General features: G+C 39.7%; 1 protein-coding gene across 4 annotated transcripts in view; it reads left to right on the top strand.

Annotated features, from left to right (window-relative positions):
* NRG3 (neuregulin 3) overlaps positions 1 to 27336 on the top strand; it is a 1041792-nt gene that overhangs the window by 907193 nt on the left and 107263 nt on the right. For all 4 annotated transcript variants that reach the window (XM_041746957.1, XM_041746955.1, XM_041746956.1 and 1 more), the window contains exon 4: positions 6532 to 6555. In XM_041746957.1, coding sequence (XP_041602891.1) covers positions 6532 to 6555 — 24 coding nt within the window. The remainder of the gene's footprint in view (positions 1 to 6531; positions 6556 to 27336) is intronic.

Raw genomic sequence — 27336 nt, 5'->3', positions numbered from 1 at the left:
AAGATTTGAGCAGAACTCGATGAAATAGAGACCAGAACTGTAGAAGAGATTAAAAAAAAAAAAAAAAAAAAAACAGGAGTTGGTTCTTTGAAAGAATTAATAAGATAAATAAACTATTAGCCAGCCTTATTAAAAAAAAAGACTAAAAAAAATTAATAAAATCATGAATGAAAGAGGAGAGATCACAACCAATACCAAGGAAATACAAACAATTTTAAAAATGTATTATGAGCAGCTATATGCAAATAAATTAGGCAATCTAGAAGAAATGGATGCATTTCTGGAAAACCACAAACCACCAAAATTGGAACAGGAAGAAATAGAAACCTGAACAGGCCAATAACCTGGGAGGAAACTGAAGCAGTCATCGAAAACCTCCCCAAAAACAAAAGCCCTGGGCCAGATGGCTTCCCAGGGGGGATTCTATCAAACGTTTAAAGAAAAAATAATACCTATTCTACTAAAGCTGTTCTGAAGGATAGAAAGGGACAGAATACTTCCAAACTCATTTTATGAGGCCAGCATTGCCTTAATTCCAAAACCAGACAAAGACCCCACCAAAAAGGAAAATTGTAGACCAATATCCCTGATGAACATGGATGCAAAAACTCTCAACAATATACTAGCCAAGAGGATCCAACAATACATTAAGAAGATTATTCACCATGAACAAGTGGGATTTGTCCCCAGGATGCAAGGCATGTTCAACGTTCATAAAATAATCAACATGATAGATCATATCAACAAGAGAAAAAACAAGAACCCCGTGATCCTCTCAATAGATGTGGCGAAAGCATTTGACAAAAACAGCATCCATTCCTGATCAAAACTCTTCAGTGTTGGGATATAGGGAACATTCTTCAGCATCTTAAAAGCCATCTATTAAAAGCCCACAGCAAATATCATTCTCAATGGGGAAAAACTGAGAGCCTTTCCCCTAAGATCAGGAACAAGACAGGGATGTCCACTCTCACCACTGCTATTCAACATAGTACTGGAAGTCCTCGCCTCAGCAATCAGACAACAAAAAGAAATAGAATGCATTCAAATTAGCAAAGAAGAAGTCAAACTCTCCCTCTTCAGAGATGACATGATGCTGTACATAGAAAACCCAAAAGCCTCCACCCCAAGATTGCTAGAACTCATATAGCAATTCGGCAGTGTGGCAGGATACAAAATCAATGCCCAGAAATCAGTGGTATTTCTATACACTAACAATGAGACTGAAGAAAGAGAAATTAAGGAGTCAATCCCATTTACAATTGCACCTAAAACCATAAGATACCTAGGAATAAACCTAACCAAAGAGGTAAAGGATCTATACCCTAACAACTACAGAACACTTCAGAAAGAAATTGAGGAAGACACAAAGAGATGGAAAAATATTCCATGTCCATTTATTGGAAGAATAAATATTGTGAAAATGTCTATGCTACCCAGGGCAATGTACATGTTCAATGCAATCCTTACCAAAATACCATGGACTTTCTTCAGAGAGTTGGAACAAATAATTTCAAGATTTGTGTGGAATCAGAAAAGACCCCAAATAACCAGGGGAATATTGAAAAAGAAAACCAGAGCTGGGGGCATCACAATGCTGGATTTCAAGTTGTACTATAAAGCCGTGATCATCAAGACAGTGTGGTACTGGCACAAAAACAGACACATAGATCAGTGGAACAGAATAGAGAACCCAGAAGTGGACCCTCAACCATATGGTCAACTAATATTTGACAAAGGGTGAAAGGCTATCCACTGGAAAAAGGACAGTCTCTTCAACAAATGGTGCTGGGCAAATTGGACAGCCACATGCAGAAGAATGAAACTAGACCATTCTCTGACACCAGACACAAAGATAAACTCAAAATGGATGAAAGATCTAAATGTGAGACAAGATTCCATCAAAATCCTAGAGGAGAACACAGGCAACACCCTTTTTGAACTCGGCCACAGTAACTTCTTGCAAGATACATCCATGAAGGCAAGAGAAACAAAAGCAAAAATAAACTATTGGGACTTCATCAAGATAAGAAGCTTTTGCACAGCAAAAGAAACAGTCAACAAGACTAAAAGACAACCTACAGAATGGGAGAAGATATTTGCAAATGACATATCAGATAAAGGGCTAGTACCCAAGATCTATAAAGAACTTATTAAACTCAGCACCCAAGAAAAAAACCAATCATGAAATGGGCAGAAGACATGAACACACATTTCACCAAAGAAGACCTACACATGGCCAACAAGCTCATGAGAAAATGCTCTGCATCACTTGCCATCAGGGAAACACGATGAGATCCCACCTCACACCAGTGAGAATAGTGAAAATTAACAAGACAGGAAACCACAAATGTTGGAGAGGATGTGGAAAAAGGGGAACTTCTTGCACTGTTGGTGGGAATGTGAACTGGTGCAGCCACCCTGGAAAACTGCGTGGAGGTTCCTCAAAGAGTTAAAAATAGATCTGCCCTATGACCCAGCAATTGCACTGCTGGGGATTTACCCCAAAGATACAGATGCAATGAAACGCCGGGACACCTGCACCCCGATGTTTATAGCAGCAATGTCCACGATAGCCAAACTGTGGAAGGAGCCTCGGTGTCCATTGAAAGATGATGGATAAATAATCTGTGGTCTATGTATACAATGGAATATTCCTCAGCCATTAGAAATGACAAATACCCACCATTTGCTTCAACGTGGAGGGAACTGGAGGGTATTATGCTGAGCGAAGCAAGTCAATCGGAGAAGGACTATCATTATGTGGTTTCACTCATACAGGGAATGTAAGAAATAGTGAAAGGTATCATAGGGAAAAGGAGAGAAATGAGTGGGAAAAATTAGAGAGGGTGATAGAACATGAGAGACTCCTAACTCTGGGAAGTGAACAAGGGGTAGTAGAAGGGAAAGTGTGCAGGGGGATGGGTGACTGGGTGATGGGCATTGAGGGGGGCACTTAATGGGATGAGCACTGGGTGTTATGCTATATGTTGGCAAATCAAATTCCAAAAATCAAATATATATATATATATATATATATATATATATATATATATATATATATATATATGTATATATATATTTATACTTTTAAAATGATAGAAATTACATATTCTAATACATGCCATAGGGGAAATCAAATTGTTTTTGCTTATCTATGTGGCTCCTCTTCCACCCCAGTATCTGTATAATTCTTGGCAGGTACTTTGTTGACTGAATAAATAAATGAGAAATTAATTAATTCTCATCATATTCCTCTTGATGTTGTTATGCAGGCATGAATATCCCCAGGAAGTCTATTTGCTTTAAGAAATAGCCAGCGAGGGATCCCTGGGTGGCGCAGTGGTTTGGCGCCTGCCTTTGGCCCAGGGCGCGATCCTGGAGATCCAGGATCGAATCCCACATCGGGCTCCCGGTGCATGGAGCCTGCTTCTCCCTCTGCCTGTGTCTCTGCCTCTCTCTCTCTCTGACTATCATAAATAAATAAAAATTAAAAAAAAAAAAAAGAAATAGCCAGCGAGGGGTGCTTGGGTGACTCAGTCAGTTAAGTCTCTGATTCTTGATTTCAGCTCAGGTCATGATCTCAGGGTTGTGGGATGGAGCCCCACGTTGGGCTCCACACTGGGCTAAGATTCTGTCTCTCCCTCTATCTCTGACCCTGCCACCCCTTTCTCTCCCTTTCTAAAAAAAAGAGAGAGAGTGGGAGAAAGAAAAGAATGAAATAACCAGTGAAGGGTTACGAGAAATATTACTCATAATATTCTGTATATGACTCAATAGTCAAAATTAATTGATTTTCTTTCATGTTCTTTATGAATTTTCATTGATCCTTTTGTGTAAAACAAAGTACCTCAGTAGCTTTAGACCTGTAATAATGATCACAGTTTTTAGCACTTTCATTAAATGATAGAAGTGTGTGCATGTGTCTGTTGTGTTTGCTTCATGTATGCACATGAGAGAGAGCAAGATTTTAAATAATTTTTTTATTTGTATGTTTTGGTGGTGTCAATTTTCATAAATATCATTATAAAAATAAATCATTTCTTTATAAAATTCAAGAAGATAAATGCCACCTTGCTTGGTAGTATTTCTGAGAGTTACAACTCTAGTAATTAGATGTAGCTTTTCTGCTACATTAAGAGAAGACTTCCTTAAGAAGTCCTTAAGAATTCGACTTACCTTTCAGTGTTTAGATAAATTTCAAATTCTGCTTTGTCTCTTCTCCCAGCCCTGAATTCATGGTGACTTAAAGAATTAAGACTGCCCTCAAATTTATCAAGCTTGCCGCTCACTTCTTGGTTCAATGTGCAGACTCACCAGGCCTGATCCTCCATATGCCCTGCCCCATAGAGAGGTGGGGCAGCCAGACTGAGAAAGAATGAAGAGTGATCTTTGGTTCTGTTTGCTGGCAAAACAGAGAGTAGACAAACAGCCATTTCTGAACCACCTCAGCAACCCAGGAAGGTATTGCTCAACCCGGCTGAGGGCCTAATGGCTTTCTAACTGCCCAGTCATCGACATCGTGGTCCACTACTTGAGGTGCTCTGTTCCCATATTTCTTTTTTTTTTGTTGTTCCCATATTTCTATATGCTTTCTTCTCGTGATTTCTTTCCTGCACATCCATGCTGACCATTTGCAAAAGTTTGGTTTTTGTTTTGTTTTTAATCCCAAATATTTTTCTTTCCTTACCTTTAGTTTCATGATAGGTAATCTCACTGAAATGCCTATCCACAGCTCTACTCTCTCTCTCTCTCTCTCTCTCTCTATCAAGGTCCCCACATGCACACAATCAGGAAGTTTCTTATTCACACAACAACCCACACATGGTCTTGCAACTTTTTGACCATCCCATTCTTTCACATGGCATATTGTTTCTCCCCAGGGCAAACCATGGGTCCTTGGCCTCTCCTGCCTGTGCGTATGTTCTGGTTTTCCATTATAGCACTATCCAGAGAATTAACAAAGCTTTGTGTCTGTGGGCTCCCTCTGGTTTCTGAATTACTTGAGAACAAAGAGACTATCTTTTCACGAAAGCGTGCTAGGCCTCTACCATAGTATACCATGAGAAGTCACAAAAACATCATGTCAAAAAAAAATAATGCATCTACTCTTAAAAAACGTTGTTATGTTCTTTCTTTATATAAAAGACATGTCTCAGTTAATTACTTTAAAAATAAACTACTCCTGGGAAAATCCATGAAAACAGAAAGTAGATTAGGAGTCACCAGGGGCTTGTGTGTGTGTGTCGGTGGGCGGGGGTAGTGAGAAATTCTAGCTTTATGGGTACAACTTCTCTCTGGGGTGACAGAAAAGTTTTGGAAACACAGTGGTGATGGTTGAACAGCATTGCCAATGTAAGTAATGTCACGAAAGCGTTCCAAACAGTTAAAATGGCAAGTTTTATGTTATGTGTATTTTGCCACAATAAAATTTAAAAATGAATTATTTACAACTAGGAAAGGCACTAAGATAATCAAGATGACTGAATGCATATCTTCTAAAAAGAAAAGCTTCTTTGCTAAATAGAAAATTCAGAAAAGGAAGCCCAGTAATTAGTCTTAGAAACAAATACGATTGTAGCAATACTTTTTTTTTAATGTATTCTCATTTAAGAAATAGATTACTACAACAAAAACCAGCATTAAATAATACAGTGAATTTTAAAAGTGAACGAGCAAATAACTGAATAATTAAGAGAAAGCACCATTTAAATAAACAGACTCTATGACTGAATCCCTGGGTATAGGCAGGCCCAGTTTGTCACTGTGACAACAGACAGACATTAGCATTTACTGGGTCAGAATGATCAGCTGTCCACACGCATGGAAAATAGACGTGGACACATCTGTCCTGCAATTTTTGATAAGAAGCACTGCCAAGTTTAATAGTCCTAAGACTGACAACCGGTCAGACAGACTGGATTTGTGCCCTGGACCTGCTGTCTTTGAGACAAGTGTAAACTTTAGTCTCACTGAATCCCAGGTTTCTAATCTAACAAATCAAAGGGGGGAAAAATCCAGTAGCTTCATTTTTGTGAAGGTGAAGAGGGCCTGGTTAAGGTGTCCTACAGAAGTTTTTTTTTTTTTTTTTTTTTTTTACGAAGTTCTTTATTGGCATATCATTAACATAGAGATCCAGATAAATGCATTTTGAACAAGTAGTTATTCTACATAAAATATGAGTTCTGAAAATAACTTTGTCAGATGTTCTTTGTGTGAATTTTTTTTTTTTTTACTTTTCTTCTTTCTTTTTCCTTTTTTGCCAAATTTATACTTAGCATAATTGGTAGCTGATGCAGTATTATTTCATCTAAAGCTCCAGGCCATTGGGAAATACAAGTCAGTGTTCAGAGCAGCCCTACTTGTTGGCAATCGGTAAATGATCTGTCCCAAAAAAATGGTTGCTAAAATAAAGACGTATTCTTTGCCTTGAAAGGTCAGTCTTATAAGCATTGAATTCTGTGTGGATTTTTTTCTAATCTTTTCTCTTTTTCTGTTTCTCTTCCTTACATGCTGACTTTGGTGTAGCAGACCACTTGGGGATTGAATTCATGGGTAAGACTAAACAATTTGCTCCTTAAATATCCAGAAAAGCTAAGTTTCATAATGTATATAGTATTCTCCTTTGCCATCTGATTATAATTGAAATGTCTCATTATCAGATGCTGTTAGTAGTAAAAAGTGTTTTTGTCGATTTTTCACTAAGTAATGGCTCAAAATGAAAGACTTAACTACTTATCGGGGAGGCAATTGAATGTTAAGTGCAGCTCTGGAATCATACAGAAGTTGGATTTGGCTCCTGGCTTTGTTTGCTCTATTTCTCAATTTTCTTATCTGTAAAATAGGGATGATAATAGTTCCTATTTCACTGCACATATAAATTGCTTAGCACAATGTCTACAAGATGGCAAACACTCAATAAATGATTGAAAAAAATAGTGATGGCTTAGAAAATGTTAGTTTTGTTATTTTCTGCTCTAATTCCATTTCCTTTTCATGATGACTATGTTTTATACATTTTAGTATCAATCAATTTGGAGTATTGGCTATATAAACATTTCCATTTACAAAATTAAAATATTTCTGGTGAAAGCACTTGCAGTAAATGGTATGTTTTTAAAGCGGTAGGATGCCTTCCACAGGATTTATTATTTCAGGAATTATTATTATCATTATGTTCATAGATAATTACATTAAGAATTGACTATATTTTTCTGAGTCTATATTGTAAGTAAAATAAAAATAAAAAAAATTTTGAGGGTTTGATATACATCATGGTGCTAAAATGGAGGATTACTCAGGAGTTAAAGTTAGTGAAATTTAGAAAACCTAAACTTGAAATCCAAATTAATAATTCTTTGCTTCTTTGGCTTTTGTAGAATTTCAGATTTTTCTCTTATAGAATATAGATGTTAATACTTCATACTTGATTATGGTTATTATAATACTATTTATAAATTTAATTATATTCATTTATCTATTCACTAATTCATTCAGCAAATAATTATCAAGTGCTCATTATAAGCAAAGAAAAATTGCAAAATATTAGAGATAAAATAGTAAAAATGGACCAAAAAAACCTGGTCTGATGGTACTCACAGTCTAGTAAGCTTACAGATAATAGGTAATAAACGAGTAGATATACAGTTGAGAATTTAAGATCTATTCAGGCAAGATGATCTTAGTATGAACTAGTATGATTGTGGGAGATGTGGGGAAAATGATAGATATTTAGGACATGGTATCAACAACTATTTGAGAAGAGTTAATGTTGAAAGTTAGAAAAAGGAGATTATCGAGGATGATGCAGGGTTCATTTAGATAAAAGGTGGGCCCCATTTACCGAAAAAGAAAACTGGAAGAAGAGCAGTTTATGGGAGATGTTTTACTAGATTAGGTTTGGAAATGTTGAGTCCCAGGTACCTCTGATATATTGAGAGAAGATGTCAAGTTTGTCGTGTACTGCTGGAAGTTTTTAAGGTTGATTAGAGCTTAGTGATTCAATATTTATACTGGAATTGATCTTGCCTGTTTTGTGGTATTTTTCATTAGCATTCTATTATCTGGATGTTATATCATAGAAAAAGCAGGCAGCTCAGTTCCTATAGGCTTGAGGTTTTGCTAGAATAGGTGAGATGAAAAGTCATAAGAGCAATGAAATTCAGGATAATAATCAAATGAAGCATCATGGAATGTAAGGTAGATGTGGTAGGAAGTGACAAAAGGCTAGCTACCTGAATGTAATCAATGAGTGGTTATCATGAGAGTATTGAAGCATGTTGTTGGCACGGAGAAGAGACTATAGTCATATGGGTCAGTGATTACAGAAAATTATGGGCAGGGTCTTGTAGAAGAATACAAATTGTTGAGAAGGATATGTGGTTTGTACTTTCCTCATTAACCACTGATGGTGAGGAAATCCGAGCATTAACAGTCACTTTGAGGATAGTAGGTACCGGGCTTAGTGGATAGAGACATTTGCCCCATTGGACTGTGGTGACTGCAGGTGTTGAGAATAGAGACTCCAGAAGTTAGTAACAGAATGACTACAGATATAGGAAACACTTACAGCCAATAGGTGGGGCTAGGGTAGCTTCAGATTCCACAAGTGGTATGGCCATGGTAAGGTAAATATAAATTACTACATTGATGTTAATTATCACTGTTAAAAAAAATGGACCCGTTACCATCCTATTGGGCTTTTCTTGAGGACCTCCAGTGACATAGTTACCTTGTGATAACAATTTTCTATGGAATCAAGATATGCATTAAAAAATCCGTGTTCAGACAGACTACTTGTAAGTGAAAAATAATAGCTAATTAGGTTGTTCGTCTATATGAATCTTAAGACTAAGGTTATAGTAAATCTTGCAAAACTTGGTGTCAAATGATAGCTATAAAGCATCATGGGAAATGAGTTCTCAATGTATGAATATTTGATTCCAGCAGTAGCGATTGCCTTGTACAAAAGGGATTGGACAAGAAGTCAGAAGGAAATATGTAGTATGTATACAGATAATGACAACTAATGAAGGCTTGTTTGAAATGGTGAATAGGTTAGTGGATGAACTGTTTCCACAGACTTTACTAGTTCTGGATAGTGTTCACCCCACTCATATTCTCACTAAGTATGTAAAGTTCTGTTTGTTGCTTTAGGAACAAACATTTGCCAGATTTAACTTGTGATTTTAGAGTCGATAGGTAAAATTCCTTCCATTGTAGATTACATCCCAGTAATATGACGTCTCTATCATAAATACAGCTGGGAAGCAGAAATGTAGACATAGTCTCTAGAAACTTAATCATGTCAATATATTGGTGTACCTGAAGTGATCAATGCCGGTTCTCTTTTAATGAGTTCTAGAATAGCTTTCTTCTCTCAACTTTCAACATTCTTACATTGGGCAATGTGAATTTCATCTTTCCCGGAGTTAAAACTCAGGTCACAAGATGAGGATATGATGCAAACAGCTTTTTTCCCCAAAATCTTTGTGTTCCCAGTAGCTAAGTCTGTGTTACAGACTCAAAAACTGAATCCTTTATGCAGTTTAATAAATGCCTATTTAAAGCAGGAACTCCAAATCATACGATTCAACGAAAATCCTATTATTATTTAATCAACATACACTTCTCACACTTACTCTATGCCAGATGTATAAGATACTGAAGATACAGATATATAAGCCACATCCTTTCATGCTCAAAGCCTCCGAAACTGAAAAGAAAGAAAGAAAACTATACATAAATGAAGTAATATTAACAAGTGCTATCAAAATGACATAGGCAAGGTACAATGAAGGAAAAAAATTATTTTTTTAAAAAAACATCTAAATGCATTTGGGAAACTCAGACAGCTTACTGGGATAGGAGACATGTAAGCTGAGCACCAGCCAAAGTGGATAAACCGTATGGAGTGATGCCATAGTCCAAATCTGTCCCCGTACTGTATTGCTTCCATATTAGGATGAGCCTTGCTATTTCAGTCTGTCTGGGTACATAAGCTCCCTAGAATCACTACCTTAGAACCAAAGAAAACATATCATCTTCAGTAAAAACACTTAACCAGAAAGGCTTTCCAAGTCAGTTTTATTAATTTCAGGGGATAATTATCTTATCAAATAAGCCATGCTAAACCTAACGTCCATAAAACGGTCAACATTCCAAAGGATTTTTCCTTAATTATATTCATGAATTTTTCTTAATGATGCTTCTGGGGATGGTATAATAGAAATATCAATAACAAATACAGTCCTTGAATACAGTATCAATTTAAAATAATAAAGTTAACTGTTATAAATGTGGCAGGAATTTGAAGGTATGTGAAAATATGGAATTGTGTTTGTGGAAAAAAATATGTAAAATCAGAGTTTCTATTAAATCAGTAATCAAAAATATTTCTTGAATTGATGACTTACCCTACTCATCATGCATGCATGAGGGAAAATTGAAATTTTTTTAGGTGAGATGTTCACAGTTTTCCACAGGGGGTGAAAAGATCAGGATATGGATTAGACACACTTCACCGTAAGCTCAAATACTCATTAAGAGATCTACCCAAACATCCAGAGGAGACAGATGGCCGAAGGGCATGTCAGATTGGCCAAATTTTGGAAAGCACATTGATCATGAAGAAGGATTTCTCATTTGAGAAATATCTGGCTACAGTGTCAGGTGCTCAATCATAGAGCATATCTCATTATATCCATTTGAGCTCTTTGTTATGCAGCTACTTCTTTGACAATGCCCTGATGCATTGGATGCTGTTGGCATCAAAGATGTTTGTATAAAAGCAGGTGCAATGCCACTTGCAAACATATTAGCAAACCACTGGGAGAGCTGAAGATTGTGTGGGAGATCTTTCATGCAAATTTCTTTCATTCTCATCTGGAAAAATAAAATGAACTCTGTCAGTTAAATGTCTTGTTTGTGATTTGACATTGTTTTAAAGATAACATAATATATTTATGCAAATTTTGATTGAGTAAACTCTAGTATAATTTGTTTTTAAATCACAGGGTTTATAGAACTTGGGAAAAGGTGATTCTTAACTAAAACCTGAAAAAGTCTCTTTAGAATAACCTCTGTATATTGAAGTTAAAAAAAAGAAAAAAGAATGAAATTCTGAGTTTGTTGTAGGAGGAGGTTTAGAAATGTGATATATTTAGACTCCATGGTCTAAAATATGTGTATAGTTTTAGAACTGATAAGGTCATTGCTTCAAATGTTCCCATATATTGAGCATCTCTAATCTGTCATGCAAAAAAAAATTGAGTATATTTTAGTAAGCACTGAAGATAAACTCCTAAGAAGTATCTAATTTCTAATTCTGTCTGGATGATATAAAGTGGGGATATTTTCCTTAAGGCTACAATGCTTATTAGGAGTGATTCAGTGTGTGTTCCTTTAAATCTAACAGGCTGGTGTGTGAGTCAGATGAGTCCATGTAAATGCTCAAATTTGTGAATTGACCTTAGTGATACAGAAGTGATGAATCCCTTTCCCTGTGCTGAAATTTCTTTTTTTTTAGATTATGTATTTATTTATTCATGAGAGACAGAGAGAGAGAGAGAGAGAGAGAGAGAGAGAGAGAGAAAGGCAGAGACACAGGCAGAGGGAGAAGCAGGCTCCATGCAGGGAACCCAATGTAGGACTCGATCCCAGGAACCCAGGATCAGGCCCTGGGCCGAAGTCAGGCTCTAAACCGCTGAGACCCCCGGGCGTCCCACCTATGCTGAAATTTCTGGCTTATGTAGAACAGAACGTTTTCATTCATTTGAATATATCATGTTTCCTTATAAAACAAAATAGTAAGATATGGGTTAATGCGTCTGTATATGTGTTTGTGGAGGGGGTGCAAGCAAGAATCTTTGTTTACTTTTTTGTATGGCCTCTTAAAGGCCATACAAACTATATGAGAAATTATATGTGTCAGAGTAATATGATAATGTTATTTAGTATTCGACAGGTGCCTCAAAATTTAGATCATCTCGTTGAATTAAAAAAAAAAAAACAATGAATGGGATAGGAAGTCTGTATATCCTTATCTTGTAAATGACAAAACAGCTCTGTTTAGCTGAAATATATCATTTAAGGAGCAAGGAAATGGCAAATACAGGATTTGCATCTAAGTCAGCCTTCCTTCAGAGCTCTTGAATTCTGCTGGTGCCCAACTGCTGGGTATGACCCACAACGAGGGATTCATGATCAGAGAGGTTGTACTCTGACAATGTTTCAAGTGGCTTGAAGGTAATGTTTTCCAAAACCATGAGGTTATTATAAGAATTTGGGTAGTAATCCACATTATCCAAGCTATGAGAAAATGAAAATTGAACCAGATGCCAATCTTTAGGTTTACATTCAGAATTGGAACTGCCAGGTGCCCCAAAAGGCTCACTTGGCTGGTCATCATAGTCTCTCATAGGATAATTGACAGATATGTGTTGTATTTGAAGATTTCTCTGGTAATTACAGACTGTGTTGAATGACATTAGTCAGGTGGTCTTAACTGTTGAATGCCACTGGGGTAGAAGAGCATTATACCTTCATCTCCTCTGTTAGGAGACATTTGCCAAATGAAATAGCAAGTAGAGCCATCTCTCTAGTGACTTCCCAAGATTCTGCTTCAGAAGCATTACACAGTCTTATTTTTTTTTTTAGTTATGAGATTAATTTTTTTAATAAATTAATTTTTATTGGTGTTCAATTTACCAACATACAGAAAAACACCCAGTGCTCATCCCGTCAAGTGTCCCCCTCAGTGCCGGTCACCCATTCCCCCCCACCCCCCGCCCTCCTCCCCTTCCACCACCCCTAGTTCGTTTCCCAGAGTTAGGAGTCTTTATGTTCTGTCTCCCTTCCTGATATTTCCCACACATTTCTTTTCCCTTCCCTTCTATTCCCTTTCACTATTATCTATATTCCCCAAATGCGTGAGAACATACACTGTTTGTCCTTCTCCGATTGACTTATTTCACTCAGCATAATACCCTCCAGTTCCATCCACGCTGAAGCAAATGGTGGGTATTTGTCGTTTCTAATGGCTGAGTAATATTCCATTGTATACATAAACGACATCTTCTTTATCCAATCATCTTTCGATGGACACCGAGGCTCCTTCCACAGTTTGGCTATTGTGGACATTGCTGCTATAAACATCGGGGTGCAGGTGTCCCGGCATTTCATTGCATCTGAATCTTTGGGGTAAATCCCCAACAGTGCAATTGCTGGGTCGTAGGGCAGGTCTATTTTTAACTCTTTGAGGAACCTCCACACAGTTTTCCAGAGTGGCTGCACCAGTTCACATTCCCACCAACAGTGTAAGAGGGTTCCCTTTTCTCCGCATCCTCTCCAACATTTGTTGTTTCCTGCCTTGTTAATTTTCCCCATTCTCACTGGTGTGAGGTGGGATCTCATTGTGGTTTTGATTTGTATTTCCCTGATGGCAAGTGATACAGAGCATTTTCTCATGTGCATGTTGGCCATGTCCATGTCTTCCTTTGTGAGATTTCTCTTCATGTCTTTTGCCCATTTCATGACTGGATTGTTTGTTTCTTTGGTGTTGAGTTTAATAAGTTCTTTATAGATTTTGGAAACTAGCCCTTTATCTGATATGTCATTTGCAAATACCTTCTCCCATTCTGTAGGTTGTCTTTTAGTTTTGTTGACTGTATCCTTTGCTGTGCAAAAGCTTCTTATCTTGATGAAGTCCCAATAGTTCATTTTTGCTTTTGTTTCTTTTGCCTTTGTGGATGTATCTTGCAAGAAGTTACTGTGGCCAAGTTCAAAAAGGGTGTTGCCTGTGTTCTCCTCTAGGATTTTGATGGAATCTTGTCTCACATTTAGATCTCTCATCCATTTTGAGTTTATCTTTGTGTATGGTGAAAGAGAGTGGTCCAGTTTCATTCTTCTGCATGTGGATGTCCAATTTTCCCAGCACCATTTATTGAAGAGACTGTCTTTCTTCCAATGGATAGTCTTTCCTCCTTTATCGAATATTAGATGACCATACATTTCAGGGTCCACTTCTGGGTTCTCTATTCTGTTCCATTGATCTATGTGTCTGTTTTTGTGCCAGTACCACACTGTCTTGATGACCACAGCTTTGTAGTACAACCTGAAATCTGGCATTGTGATGCCCCCAGATATGGTTTTCTTTTTTAAAATTCCCCGGGCTATTCGGGGTCTTTTCTGATTCCACACAAATCTTAAAATAATTTGTTCTAACTCTCTGAAGAAAGTCCATGGTATTTTGGTAAGGATTGCATTAAACGTGTAAATTGCCCTGGGTAACATTGACATTTTTACAATATTAATTCTGCCAATCCATGAGCATGGAATATTTTTCCATCTCTTTGTGTCTTCCTCAATTTCTTTCAGAAGTGTTCTATAGTTTTTAGGGTATAGATCTTTTACCTCTTTGGTTAGGTTTATTCCTAGGTATCTTATGCTTTTGGGTGCAATTGTAAATGGGATTGACTCCTTAATTTCTCTTTCTTCAGTCTCATTGTTAGTGTATAGAAATGCCATTGATTTCTGGGCATTGATTTTGTATCCTGCCACGCTACCAAATTGCTGTATGAGTTCTAGCAATCTTGGGGTGGAGGCTTTTGGGTTTTCTATGTAGAGTATCATGTCATCGGCGAAGAGGGAGAGTTTGACTTCTTCTTTGCCAATTTGAATGCCTTTAATATATTTTTGTTGTCTGATTGCTGAGGCAAGGACTTCCAGAACTATGTTGAACAGCAGTGGTGAGAGTGGACATCCCTGTCTTGTTCCTGATCTTAGGGGAAAGGCTCCCAGTGCTTCCCCATTGAGAATGATATTTGCTGTGGGTTTTTCGTAAATGGCTTTTAAGATGTCAAGGAAAGTTCCCTCTATCCCAACACTCTGAAGTGTTTTGATCAGGAATGGATGCTGTATTTTGTCAAATGCTTTCTCTGCATCTAATGAGAGGATCGTATGGTTCTTGTTTTTTCTCTTGCTGATATGATGAATCACATTGATGGTTTTACGAGTGTTGAACCAGCCTTGTGTCCCGGGGATAAATCCTACTTGGTCATGGTGAATAATTTTCTTAATGTGTTGTTGGATCCTATTGGCTAGTACCTTGTAGAGAATTTTTGCATCCATATTGGTCTGTAATTCTCCTTTTTGGTGGGGTCTTTGTCTGGTTTCAGAATTAAGGTGATGCTGGCCTCATAGAACGAATTTGGAAGTACTCCATCTCTTTCTATCTTTCCAAACAGCTTTAGTAGAATAGGTATGATTTCTTCTTTAAACGTTTGATAGAATTCTCCTGGGAACCCATCTGGCCCTGGACTCTTGTGTCTTGGGAGGTTTTTGATGACTGCTTCAATTTCCTCCCTGGTTATTGGCCTGTTCAGGTTTTCTATTTCTTCCTGCTCCAGTTTGGTCGTTTGTGGCTTTCCAGGAATGCGTCCATTTCTTCTAGATTTCCTAATGTATTGGCGTACAGCTGTTCATAATATGTTTTTAAAATCGTTTGTATTTCCTTGGTGTTGGTAGTGATCTCTCCTTTCTCATTCATGATTTTATTAATTTGAGTCTTCTCTCTCTTCTTTTTAATAAGGTTGGCTAATGGTTTATCTATCTTATTAATTATTTCAAAGAACCAACTCCTGGTTCTGTTGATCTGTTCCACAGTTCTTTTGGTCTCAATTTCATTTAGTTCTGCTCGAATTTTAATTAACTGTCTTCTTCTGCTGGGGGTCGGGTCCATTTGTTGCTTTTTCTCTAGTTCCTTTATGTGTAAGGTGAGCTTTTGAATTTGAGTTCTTTCCAGTTTTTGAATGGATGCTTGTATTGCGATGTATTTCCCCCTCAGGACTGCTTTTGCTGCATCCCAAAGATTTTGAACGGTTGTATCTTCATTCTCATTAGTTTCCGTGAATCTTTTTAATTCTTCCTGAATTTCCTGGTTGACCTTTTCATCTTTTAGCAGAATGGTCCTTAACCTCCATGTGTTTGTGGTCCTTCCAAACTTCTTGTTGTGATTAAGTTCTAATTTCAAGGCATTATGGTCTGAGAATATGCAGGGGACTGTCCCGATCTTTTGGTATCCGTTCAGACCCGATTTGTGACCCAGTATGTGGTCTATTATGGAGAAAGTTCCATGTGCACTTGAGAAGAAAGTGTATTCAGTTGAGTTTGGATGTAAAGTTCTGTAGATATCTGTGAAATCCATCTGGTCCAGTGTATCATTTAAAGCTCTCGTTTCTTTGGATATGTTGTGCTTAGAAGACCTATCTAGTATAGAAAGAGCTAGATTGAAGTCACCAAGTATAAGTGTATTATTATCTAAGTATTTCTTCAGTTTGGTTATTAATTGGTTTAAATATTTGGCAGCTCCCACATTCGGGGCATATATATTGAGGATTGTTAAGTCCTCTTGTTGGATAGATCCTTTGAGTATGAGATAGTGTCCCTCTTCATCTCTCACTATAGTCTTCGGGGTAAATTTTAATTTATCTGGTATAAGGATGGCTACCCCTGATTTCTTTTGAGGACCATTTGAATGGTAAATGGTTCTCCAACCTTTTATTTTCAGGTTGTAGGTGTCCTTCTGTCTAAAATGAGTCTCTTGTAGACAGCAAATAGATGGGTCCTGCTTTTTTATCCAGTCTGAAACCCTGCGCCTTTTGATGGGGTCATTAAGCCTGTTCACGTTCAGAGTTACTATTGATAGATATGAGTTTAGTGTCATCATATCTATTCAGTCCTTGTTTTTGTGGATTGTTCCACTGAACTTCTTCTTAAAGGGGAATTTTAAGAGTTCCCCTTAAACTTTCTTGCAGAGCTGGTTTGGAGGTTACATATTCTTTCTGTTCCTGCCTGTCTTGGAAGCTCTTTATCTCTCCTTCCATTTTGAATGAGAGTCTTGCTGGATAAAGTATTCTTGGTTGCATGTTCTTCTCATTTAGGACCCTGAATATATCCTGCCAGCCCTTTCTGGCCTGCCAGGTCTCTGTGGAGAGGTCTGCTGTTACCCTAATATTCCTCCCCATAAAAGTCAGGGACTTTTTTTCTCTTGCTGCTTTAAGGATCTTCTCCTTATCTTTGGAATTTTCAAGCTTCACTATTAAATGTCGAGGTGTTGAACAGTTTTTGTTGATTTTAGGGGGGGATCTCTCTATTTCCTGGATCTGAATGCCTGTTTCCCTTCCCAGATTAGGAAAGTTTTCAGATAGGATTTGTTCAAATACATTTTCTGGCTCTCTGTCCCTTTTGGTGCCCTGGGGAACCCCAATTAAACGTAGGTTTTTCTTCCTCAGGCTGTCATTTATTTCCCTTAATCTATCCTCATGGTCTTTTAATTGCCTGTCTCTTTTTTCCTCAGTTTCCCTCTTTGCCATCAACTTGTCTTCTATGTCACTCACTCGTTCTTCCACCTCGTTAAGCCTCATCGTTAGGACTTCTAGCTTGGATTGCATCTCATTTAATTGATTTTTAATTTCTGCCTGATTGGATCTAAATTCTGCAGTCATGAAGTCTCTTGAGTCCTTTATGGTTTTTTCTAGAGCCACCAGTAGCTGTATAATAGTGCTTCTGAATTGGCTTTCTGACATTGAATTGTAATCCATATTTTGTAACTCTGTGGGAGAGAGGGCTGTTTCTGATTCTTTTTTTTGAGGTGAGGTTTTCCTTCTAGTCATTTTGCTCAGTGCAGAGTGGCCAAAAACAAGTTGTATTGGGAAAAGGAGAAAAAGAGAGAGAAGGAAAGAAAAGAGAAAAAGAAAAAAGAGAAAGAAGAAAAAAAAGGGGAAAAAGAGAAAGAAAAAGAAAGGAGAAAAAAAAGGGGGTGGGGTGGGGGAAGCAATCAGAAATCAAGAAGAAAGAAAGAAAAAAAAGCACAAAACAAAAACAAAACAAAAACAAAAACAAAAAAAACACGGGGGAGTATCTTCTGATTCTGTATACTTTAAGTCCCTTGACTTCCCCTGGAACTGGTCCGTCCAGCTGGTCTTCTGGGGGAGGGGCCTGCTGTGCTGATTTTCAGGCGTGAGCACTTGGGGGAGCTGCTCTGCCCCTGCCTGGTGCAGGGCTCAGTGGGGGGTGTTTACCCCGTGAGACCCCGGGAGGAACAACCCCAGTGGCGGGTGCAGCTCTGGGACCCTGGAGTCAGCTCCCGCAGTAGCTCCGGGGCTCTCCGTCTGCAGGGCCTGGGGGCTCCCGGGCGGGGCTGCTGATCTGCTCAGTTCCAGGCAGGAGCGTCCTCGCTGTCCTGGGCCCTCCCGGCCTCTGCCTGTCCCAGGGGGGAGGCCGGATCCTGGGCTGTGTCCCGGCGCCCTGTGCTCCGGGGCCTGCGCTGTCGGATTCGCGCTCCCGCCCCGCAGCCCCCTCCGCGGAGCCGCCGCCCGAGCCCCTCCGAGCTGTTCCCGGAGCGACGCCGCCCCCTCCGCTGAGCTTCTTCCTCCGCCCGAGCCGCCGCCACCGAGCTGTTCCCGGAGCCGCGCAGCCCCCTCCGCGGAGCCGCCGCCCGAGCCCCTCCGAGCTGTTCCCGGAGCCGCGCCCGCCCCCTCCGCGGAGCTTCTTCCTCCGCCCGAGCCGCCGCCGCTGAGCTGTTCCCGGAGCCCCGCAGCCCCCTCCGCGGAGCCGCCGCCCGAGCCCCTCCGAGCTGTTCCCGGAGCCCCGCAGCCCCCTCCGCGGAGCCGCCGCCCGAGCCCCTCCGAGCTGCTCCGGGTCCCGCCGAGCGCTGCAGCCCTTAGGGAGCTCGGCGCACTCTCCCGGGGCGCAGTTCCTCTGTTACTGTCCCCGGGAGCCCGAGGGCGTCCCCCCCTTTCTGGGGATCCTGCTCCAATTCCCCGGAGCCCCTTTCCGCGGGGAAGGTCGGTGCAGCTCCTGCTCCTCCGGGACGGGGCTCTCCTGTCCTGGGGACACTCGCCCCGGCCTCAGCCCGGCTCCTCGCGGGGCCCCTCCCCCTTGGAGGCCTTTTGTGTCTTTATTTCTTTTTCCCCGTCTTCCTACCTTGATAGAAGCGCGAACTCTTCTCACTGGAGCATTCCAGCTGGTCTCTCTCTAAATCTCAGGCCGAATTCGTAGATTTTCAGGATGATTTGAAGGTTTTCTAGGTAATTTGGTGGGGACAGGTGACTTGGGGACCCTACTCTGCCGCCGTCTTGCCCCTCCCTCACAGTCTTATTTTTTAAGTTATTCTTCTCTTTGGCAATATGGCCACTCCCTCTCTCTCTTTACACGATGATTTTTTTTAAGTTTTTTTTTTTTTGTAAATTTATTTTTTATTGGTGTTCAATTTGCCAACATATAGAATAACACCCAGTGCTCATCCCATCAAGTGCCCCCCTCAGGGCCTATCACCCAGTCACCCCCACCCCCCGCAACACGATGATTTTTTTTAACATAGGTTTCAGTACCAGTGCTAATAATTCAGCTCCTTGATCACAAACCCTTCCAAGTGCTTAAGTATTTTTCTCTGTTTTCCCTTTTTTCTTTTTCCTTTACTTTTTCTTTCTTTTTTTTGCCACACATGTTAGGATAATATTTTGGTATTATAAGATTTTGATAATCTGATATATATGTGATTAATCTGATATTAGTCATTAGCACATATTTTTACGTCCAGTGGTTAGAAATGAAAGTCTCTAAACAGTCATGTCCATAGGTGAAATAAATTAAAATCTGACAGAAATTTCAGAAGAGAATAAAAACTTTCAGTGGTCTTCTTTGAGGAATGGCTACAACCAAGAGATGCACTGGAAAATATGTGGATATAGTAATTGTGATTTTTACAAAGGAGAAAATGGACACTTCTGTAAATACTTTGTAGGCCAGATTCCAGAATTGGTGAATAAAATTTTATTTGCAGACACTGAGAAAAGTATTCATTGTGAAAAATTTAGAAATACAGTGCTCTTCACTGAAAGCTGACATAGGACCACTACATTTTTGCCAAGTTAATACTATAATTTTTCATAAAGCTGCCAAATGACTAAATTAGGGGTTTTGTGTGGTCTACAGCAAAATTTGGATAGACTTCCATGAACTTCTTTTATAATATGATGAAGCATAGATTATATCAATTTAGTGATAGGTAAATTTGGAGCAATGAAATGTTATATGTAGGATCAAGATCAGCCATGATTAGAGCTTCCTGTTACTTCTTTTTTTTTTTTTTATTTATGATAGTCACACACACAGAGAAAGGAGAGAGAGAGGCAGAGACATAGGCAGAGGGAGAAGCAGGCTCCATGCACCAGGAGCCTGACGTGGGATTCGATCCTCTGTCTCCAGGATCGCGCCCTGGGCCAAAGGCAGGCGCCAAACCGCTGCGCCACTCAGGGATCCCCTTCCTGTTACTTCTAATGCAACATTTTAATTGATAGAATAAATAAAACCATAGCTTATACACTTAAAAAGTTTTTGACCTTTTCATAAGTGGTCACCCCTATTTTATTGCACAGAGAGAATTAAGATCTAACAGAAATAACTGGATTTTTAGATTGTCAAATTAGACTCAAAAGATTGTGAGATCTTAACCAGCATCAGGTTGATTACATACATATGCCAATTAATCTATAATGTACATAAATTCATAGTAGATTCCAAAGATCTTCTTAAGTGTGCTAAAAAAGGGGGGAATCTCTGGGTGGCTCAGTGGTTGGGTGCCTTCCTTCGGCCCAGGGCTGATTCAGGGGTTCCAGGATCGAGTCCCGCATCGGGCTCCCTGCATGAAGCCTGCTTCTCCCTCTGCCTGTGTCTCTGCCTCTCTCTCTCTCTCTCTCTCTCTCTCTCTGTCTCTCATGAATAAATAAAATATTTTTTTAAAGTGTGCTAGATAAAGAGAAACAGCAAAGATGTTCAGATTATCATTGGAAATTCCCAATGAGGTTAAAAAACCAAATGGAGGGAGGGCCCTTGGATGCTCAGTCTGTTAAGCAGCTGCCTTCAGCTCAGGTCATGATCCTGGGGTCCTGGGATGGAGCCTGCATGAGGGTCCCTGCTCAGTGGGGAGTCTGCTTCTCCCTCTCCCTCTGCCCCTCCCTGCCTTCTTGCTTCTCTCTTTCTCTCTCTTTCAAATAAATAAAATCTTAAAAAAAAAAAAAAAGCAAATGGACTGTTATATTCAGTTCTTCCTGACAAATGCTTCAGAAGCCAGATGAATTTTTGCATTGGAGAGGTGACAAAAGGAGGGAAAATAATGATGGATAGAATATCAAAAAAAATAAATGCAGCAAAGTGAAGATAACCCTGGTTCTCCTCCATAAGCAGAGAGGCTGCTTGGTGGGCTCACAGCAGGTGGGTCAGAATGTGTAGAGACCCTTTGGGAGCTCAGCCTTGACACAATGGAGCCACAGCAAGACAGTAAGACAGATTCTCGAGAAGTTCACAGTTCAGCATGGGGAACAGACTTATAAACCAATTATTGCAGTTCAGTGCAAAAAAGGACTTTCACTGAAGATTTTTTGTTCTTTTGTTTTGTTTTGTTTTACAAAGGGCAGGCCAGGAGTTCCCAAACAGTTGCAGGATATTAACATGTGTTCCAAACTCACGCACACAACTAGGATTTGAATTCACACCCATGTGGGAAGTCGTAGGTTCTGTGCTTCTGCTGCATGATTTTACAAAGCCTTCAGTACACTTCTATCCCATCCCTAAATCTTGGAGAGAAGGTTATAGTAGACAATATTTTCTGAATATTTTTCCAGAGAAGTGTATTTCTTAGAGCTAGGATTTCAGAAACCTTACTCTCATAAATCCTGGGAGAAAAAGGCACAGAGGAAGAAGCACCCACATCTCCTTGGAACATTTGGAGACATCTTTATGTGAAAGAATAAAACATATTCCTACAGCTGGGGGATGGCAAAAGGAAACATGAGGGAAGGAAGAAAACAGGTAAATAAATGTGGAAGAGAACAGGGGTTTTCGAAATGGTGAGGAGTCCTGAGTGATCAGAGAAAAATGAGACACCCGAGAGAGAGTGTGGTAGGCCATGTGGTTGGTCAATTAGGTCAGAGCAAATTGTGAGGACTCTATGGCCCTTGGAAAGATGTATGATTTTATCTCCTTGTGAAAGAAAGCCTCCGGAGGTTCCAAGCAGGGAATGATCAGATTAGCTTATTCCGGCAGTGGCTGTCTGTAGAAGTTGCCTGGAGGTTTGTGCAAAACCCCGGCTAATGGGCCCAGCTCAAATTTTACTTCAAATATTCAACAAATGCTTGCTTTTTGAATAACACTGTGGGCAGTATGAAGACGAATTTCCATTTATTCTGTGTCAGGCACAGAGAAAGAGGCAAGGACGGAACACCTGGGAAGGCCGTGGAGCTAAAGAACCATGAGCAGAGCCAGGGGCACAGGAGACCTCAATCAGATATTTGAGAAAAGGGTGGGATTTCCATGGGCAGAGGAAGAAACATCCTAATAAGGATGTTAGAAAAAACAGGACCAGGGTGAGATGATTTTGCAGGGCGGGGAGGGGGAAACTGGTTATCTGCCTAGGCAATTTGCATTATAATTTAATTTAAATTACATAGAACTTTTTATTTAAAATGAAATTCAAATCATGTTAGTGTCGTAGATGCAGTTTGAGATACTGAGAATAAAGGCAGATTCTGAAGTGGGCAGAGTAACATAATTCAAGAGCTCTCAGCTTTAACTTTTAGCCCAGGCACTAGACAGCTCGTTGCAAATATCAATTCCTGCTCTTAGTCTCAGATATCTGATTAGGTAGTTCTGGGGTGGACCAGGCTCCTAGTATTTGACATGATCCTGAGGTAGGAGGTCTCTGCCTATCTGGTAAGAAATTTTGACATAAAGGGCAGAGAGATTTGGTTTAATTCTGGCTCCACCATTTAGTATATGTATGACCCAGGACAAGGGATTTATCACTTTAATCCTGGAGCTACCAGTCTGTGTAAGAGGGATGATGGCATTACCAATTTCATCGGGTTGTTGTGCAGATCTAAACACATGAAGCATATAAAGTGCTTAGCACAAATCCTAGTGCTTATTAAGTGCTAATCAAAATGAGCTGTTCTAACTCTTGTTCCTCTTGGGAGCATCTTCACTGATGAGGATTTCTGACTCATATGCTCTCCGGGGTTTGCCTTTAGGTTGTCTATATCACTCTGATTCTTCTGGAAAAAGGAAACTGAATATTAATGTCCTCTTCTTCACTATGTGCTAATTTTGTATACCTTAGAAAGTAGGAACTCTGGCATTGTCTTAGAGAGAATGGGAGCCATTTTCCAGGGCATTCCTTGGAATGTCAACTAAGTTTTTAGGATCAGCTCTCTCTAGGGTAATGTCTATGAAAGCTGGAGATCTCGTTTGAGAATTGATTCTAGAGAGCTGTCTTTATATCCTCAACCTGGTTATGTAGGCTGGCTGTGTTCCCTCCATTAATATTTCCAACAGAATCAGACACAAGTGAAGAAAGTCAAGTAAACTTTGCTTGTCTAGTTGAAGCTGCCCACTTGGATGTTGTGCTCACTCTTCTCAGGGGGATGTCATTCACTTTACTTCCTTGGATGAGTCTTGGAGCAAAAAATGACTCTTTTTTTACTGATAAAAGCTTGCTAACACTTATAAGAAATGGAAGGAAGGGAATTAACACTTGCTAACTATTAATGTGACTGATTGGCTTGGTAGGTAATTTCACAGGAGTTACCTCATTTTGTCTTTCAAAGTTACTAGACATCTCAAATATGTGATATAGAAAATCACCATCATCTGAATGATGGAATTTTGAGTCCAGGAAAAACTGATCCTGTATTTTAGTATCCTGTGGCGATAGAGACCAGATTTGAAGAGCTACTTGGTATATATTCAAGGAAGCTATCTATATTTAGACTAGTGCATCAGTGAGGCTGCCCTTCTACAAAGACACAGATGCAGGGCAAAGAAAGTTACTCTATAAAAGACTAAGGAGGTCATCTTTTCTCATCGCACACATGAAGAAACAAGGCCTAGAGGAGTAAAAACAATATGCTCAACTGATGAATTTATAATTCAGATCAAATATCTCCAGAGCTTGAACTCCTCCCATGGCCCTGCCCACCAGCATAATAGAAGATGGTATGTTGTCTATAAATGTGATAACAGTCTCTTCACACTGCCCCTGTGCTAGGCTTCGAGCATATTGCGTCAGGGACACACACACACACACACACTCAAGTAGGACCTCAGCTATTGTGGGTAGGGTTGCCAGACCGAGCAAATAAAAATGCAGGACACCATACTTACATTTGAATTTCAGATAACAAATATTTAGTGTAGATATGTTGGATGAATTGTACGTGGCACATCCATATAAAAATTGTTGCTTACATAAAATTCAGGTTAATTTGGTCTTCAGCATTTTATCTGGTAACCCTGGCTTTGGGAGGTGGCCACCTTTTGATCCATTTCTGTCTCATATTTCACTCCCCATGAAAACCAAACCAATGCTGATATGAGAATCATAGCAAGATATGCAGAATTATTGAGGAGATGATCATGAGGAGCCCAAGTCAGGGTGTTTTGTGTTTCTTAGGGTAACTCCATTTGTTACACAAAGAGAATTAGGCAAAAATAATATTAAGCTGCTCTCGAATTATCTCTTGGCATCTATGGGTGTTAACATGGCCACCTGTAAACTCATTGGTTCTGGAGCTTATAAGTCCTGCTATTAGAACAATTGAGGGAGTATTGTAAAGCCAAGTTCTTGCTGTGCGTGAAATGTCTTAGCACCTCAAACATGGATGCTTCAGAAAACAAGTGGCAGTGCACTTTTGAGAAAGCAAGTAGTATTTAACTTACTGAAAGATGCAGTTGAAGGCAGTATTAATGAAGTAATCACAGCTGTGTCTTTATCTGTTCACCACCCATTCATTTTCCTATTACGTTCAAACTGCTCACTTCAGTCACAAACATGTTTTTATGAGAATGCAGGGCTTTTTGTTCCTACCGGAAGATATCCAGGTATCTATTCTCTGGAGTCATGCTGTGGAATCAAAGTGGTGGTTCAGTGATTCCACTTTTCTATTGCATGAGGAAAAGAGATGCTAAGAGAGTCAAGCAGCGTGATGGAAAGCGTGTATATATCCTGCAGCCAGGCAGGCATCAGATGTTGACTTCCGTTTCTCTCTCTGAGCTACCTACCTACCTACCTATTTGTGTATCTATTCATGTGTGTGTGGACTAATTTGTCTCTTAAGATTCAGTTATATAAAAATTGATATAACACACAATGTACACATTTATTGGCATACATTAGGCACTAGATTATGTCCTTTCTTTCTGCATCCCCTTACATGTCGCACTGGGCCTCAGTGTAAACTGATCTGTGTGTTTGTGTGTGCATGTGATCATAAACCCTCAAGGATAGGGGGTACACAGCTCTGTGTTTAGGCAGCCGTCTCCCATGCTCGGCTGAAGACATCCCCTCTGTGCTCCTCTGCTGCTTTCTGGGGACATTTGCCAAGGAGGTGGTGTTGAGAGGAGCACCAGCTGCCCCAGGTATGGACCCTCACCCCTCCTAAGCTCCACATGTAAGCAAACTTTCTGCCTTGCATAGCCCAGGAAAATTACTAATCATCCACATAGAACAGGTGTTTGCATGCACGATATCATGGAAGTTCTCTTCTTTACAGAAATTGCACCTTACTCCCTGATCTTTTTGTCAGATTCCTCCAGGGGAGTTTTTGAATCCTGGATTGGTATCAAATACCAAAGCATTTTATTTTATTATTTTTTTTAATATTTTTTCATTTATTTATTCAGAGAGAGAGAGAGAGAGAGAGAGAGAGAGAGGCAGCAACACAGGCAGAGGGAGAAGCAGGCTCCGTGCAGGGAGCCCGACGTGGGACTCAATCCCGGAACACCAGGATCCTACTCTGGGCTGCAGGTGGCGCTAAACCGCTGTGCCACTGGGGCTGCCCTACCAGAGCATTTTAGGTCCAGCTTGGCTCACTAATTCTCCAACCTCATCTCCTCTGCGCATCCCATCCACACCCATTCAAACTCCCATTTGCTTCTTTGAACATATCATAGTCATTCTGTCTTTTCTGCATATGATTTCTTTCTGCTGCAGATTAAGGCCCACCAGTCATGTCTAGCAGGTCCTCAGATGTATATCTGCATTCCCAGTGTATCAGGTGCTTATGTCTTTAGGAGACATGGTGCCTCTGTGATTCATGTCTCTGTTTCCCCCAAATATTGTGAGATCCACAAAGGCCAGTATCATCCCATTACAGTGTCAGCTCAAAGTCTGAATGCCCAGAACCTTTGGCTGGTCAATGCAGAAATTCCATGTACTGCTAAAGCCTATGTCATATGTCATTGTATGTTGTCTTTCAGTATTGCCCTTTGGGCAACACTCTCAATAAAGTAGGACCTTGGGTAAAACTCAAGCTCCAATATCCAACAAACCAAGCATCAGATTCACTTTCAAGGATTAGCTCTATGTGGGTGAACAAGTGTGGGTCAATAAGACTGAGTTATTCACCTATAAAATAGAGTATTTGGTATATATCTCACAGGAATGTAGTTAGGATAAAATAAGGTGATGTATTTGGAAGAAAACAGGCATGTCTTTTTCCTAAAGTCATATTTACTTATGTAATTTTTGATGCCCCAGGATGTAGAAGACATAGTTTAAAAACCAGTTGGGAGGCACTTGGGTGGCTCAGTCGGTTGAGCATCTGACTCTTGATTTTGACTCAGGTTGTGATCTCAAGGATCTCATAGGACCAAGCCCTACATTGGACTCTCTATGCTTAGTGTGGAGTCTGCTTATCCCTCTTCTTCTCTTCCACCCCTCTCCTCTATCTCTAAAATAAATACATAAAATCTCTAAAAATATATGGTTGGATGACATCACTAATCATCAGGGAAATGCAAATCAATATCACAGAGAGATATCATGTTATACCTATCAGAATGGCTAGAATCCAAAAGACAAGAAAAGCATGTGGATGCACAGTACCCCTCATGCACTGTTGGTGGGAATGCAAACTGGTGCAGCCAATGTGGAAAACAGTATGGAGGTTCCTTAAAAAATTAAAAATAGAAATGCCATACGATCCAGCAGTTCCGCTACCAGATATTTACCCAAGGAAAATAAAAGCACTAATTTGAAAAGACATATGCACTCCTATATTTATTGCAACATTATTTATAATAGCTACATGGAAGCAGCCTAAGTGTCCATCAATAGATGAATGGATAAAGAAGGAATGGAATATAGAATATTACACAGCCATAAAAAGTGATGAGATCTAGCCATTTGTGACAACATGTATGGATCAAGAATATATAATACTAAGTGAAATAAGTCAGAGAAAAGCAAATACTGTATGATCTCACTTCTATGTGGAATCT

This window comes from Vulpes lagopus, chromosome 3 (genome assembly GCF_018345385.1).
Source record: "Vulpes lagopus strain Blue_001 chromosome 3, ASM1834538v1, whole genome shotgun sequence".
Classification (NCBI taxonomy): domain Eukaryota; kingdom Metazoa; phylum Chordata; class Mammalia; order Carnivora; family Canidae; genus Vulpes; species Vulpes lagopus.
The sequence above is the reverse complement of the archived record's forward strand: the minus strand, read 5'-3'. Positions and strand labels throughout refer to the sequence as shown.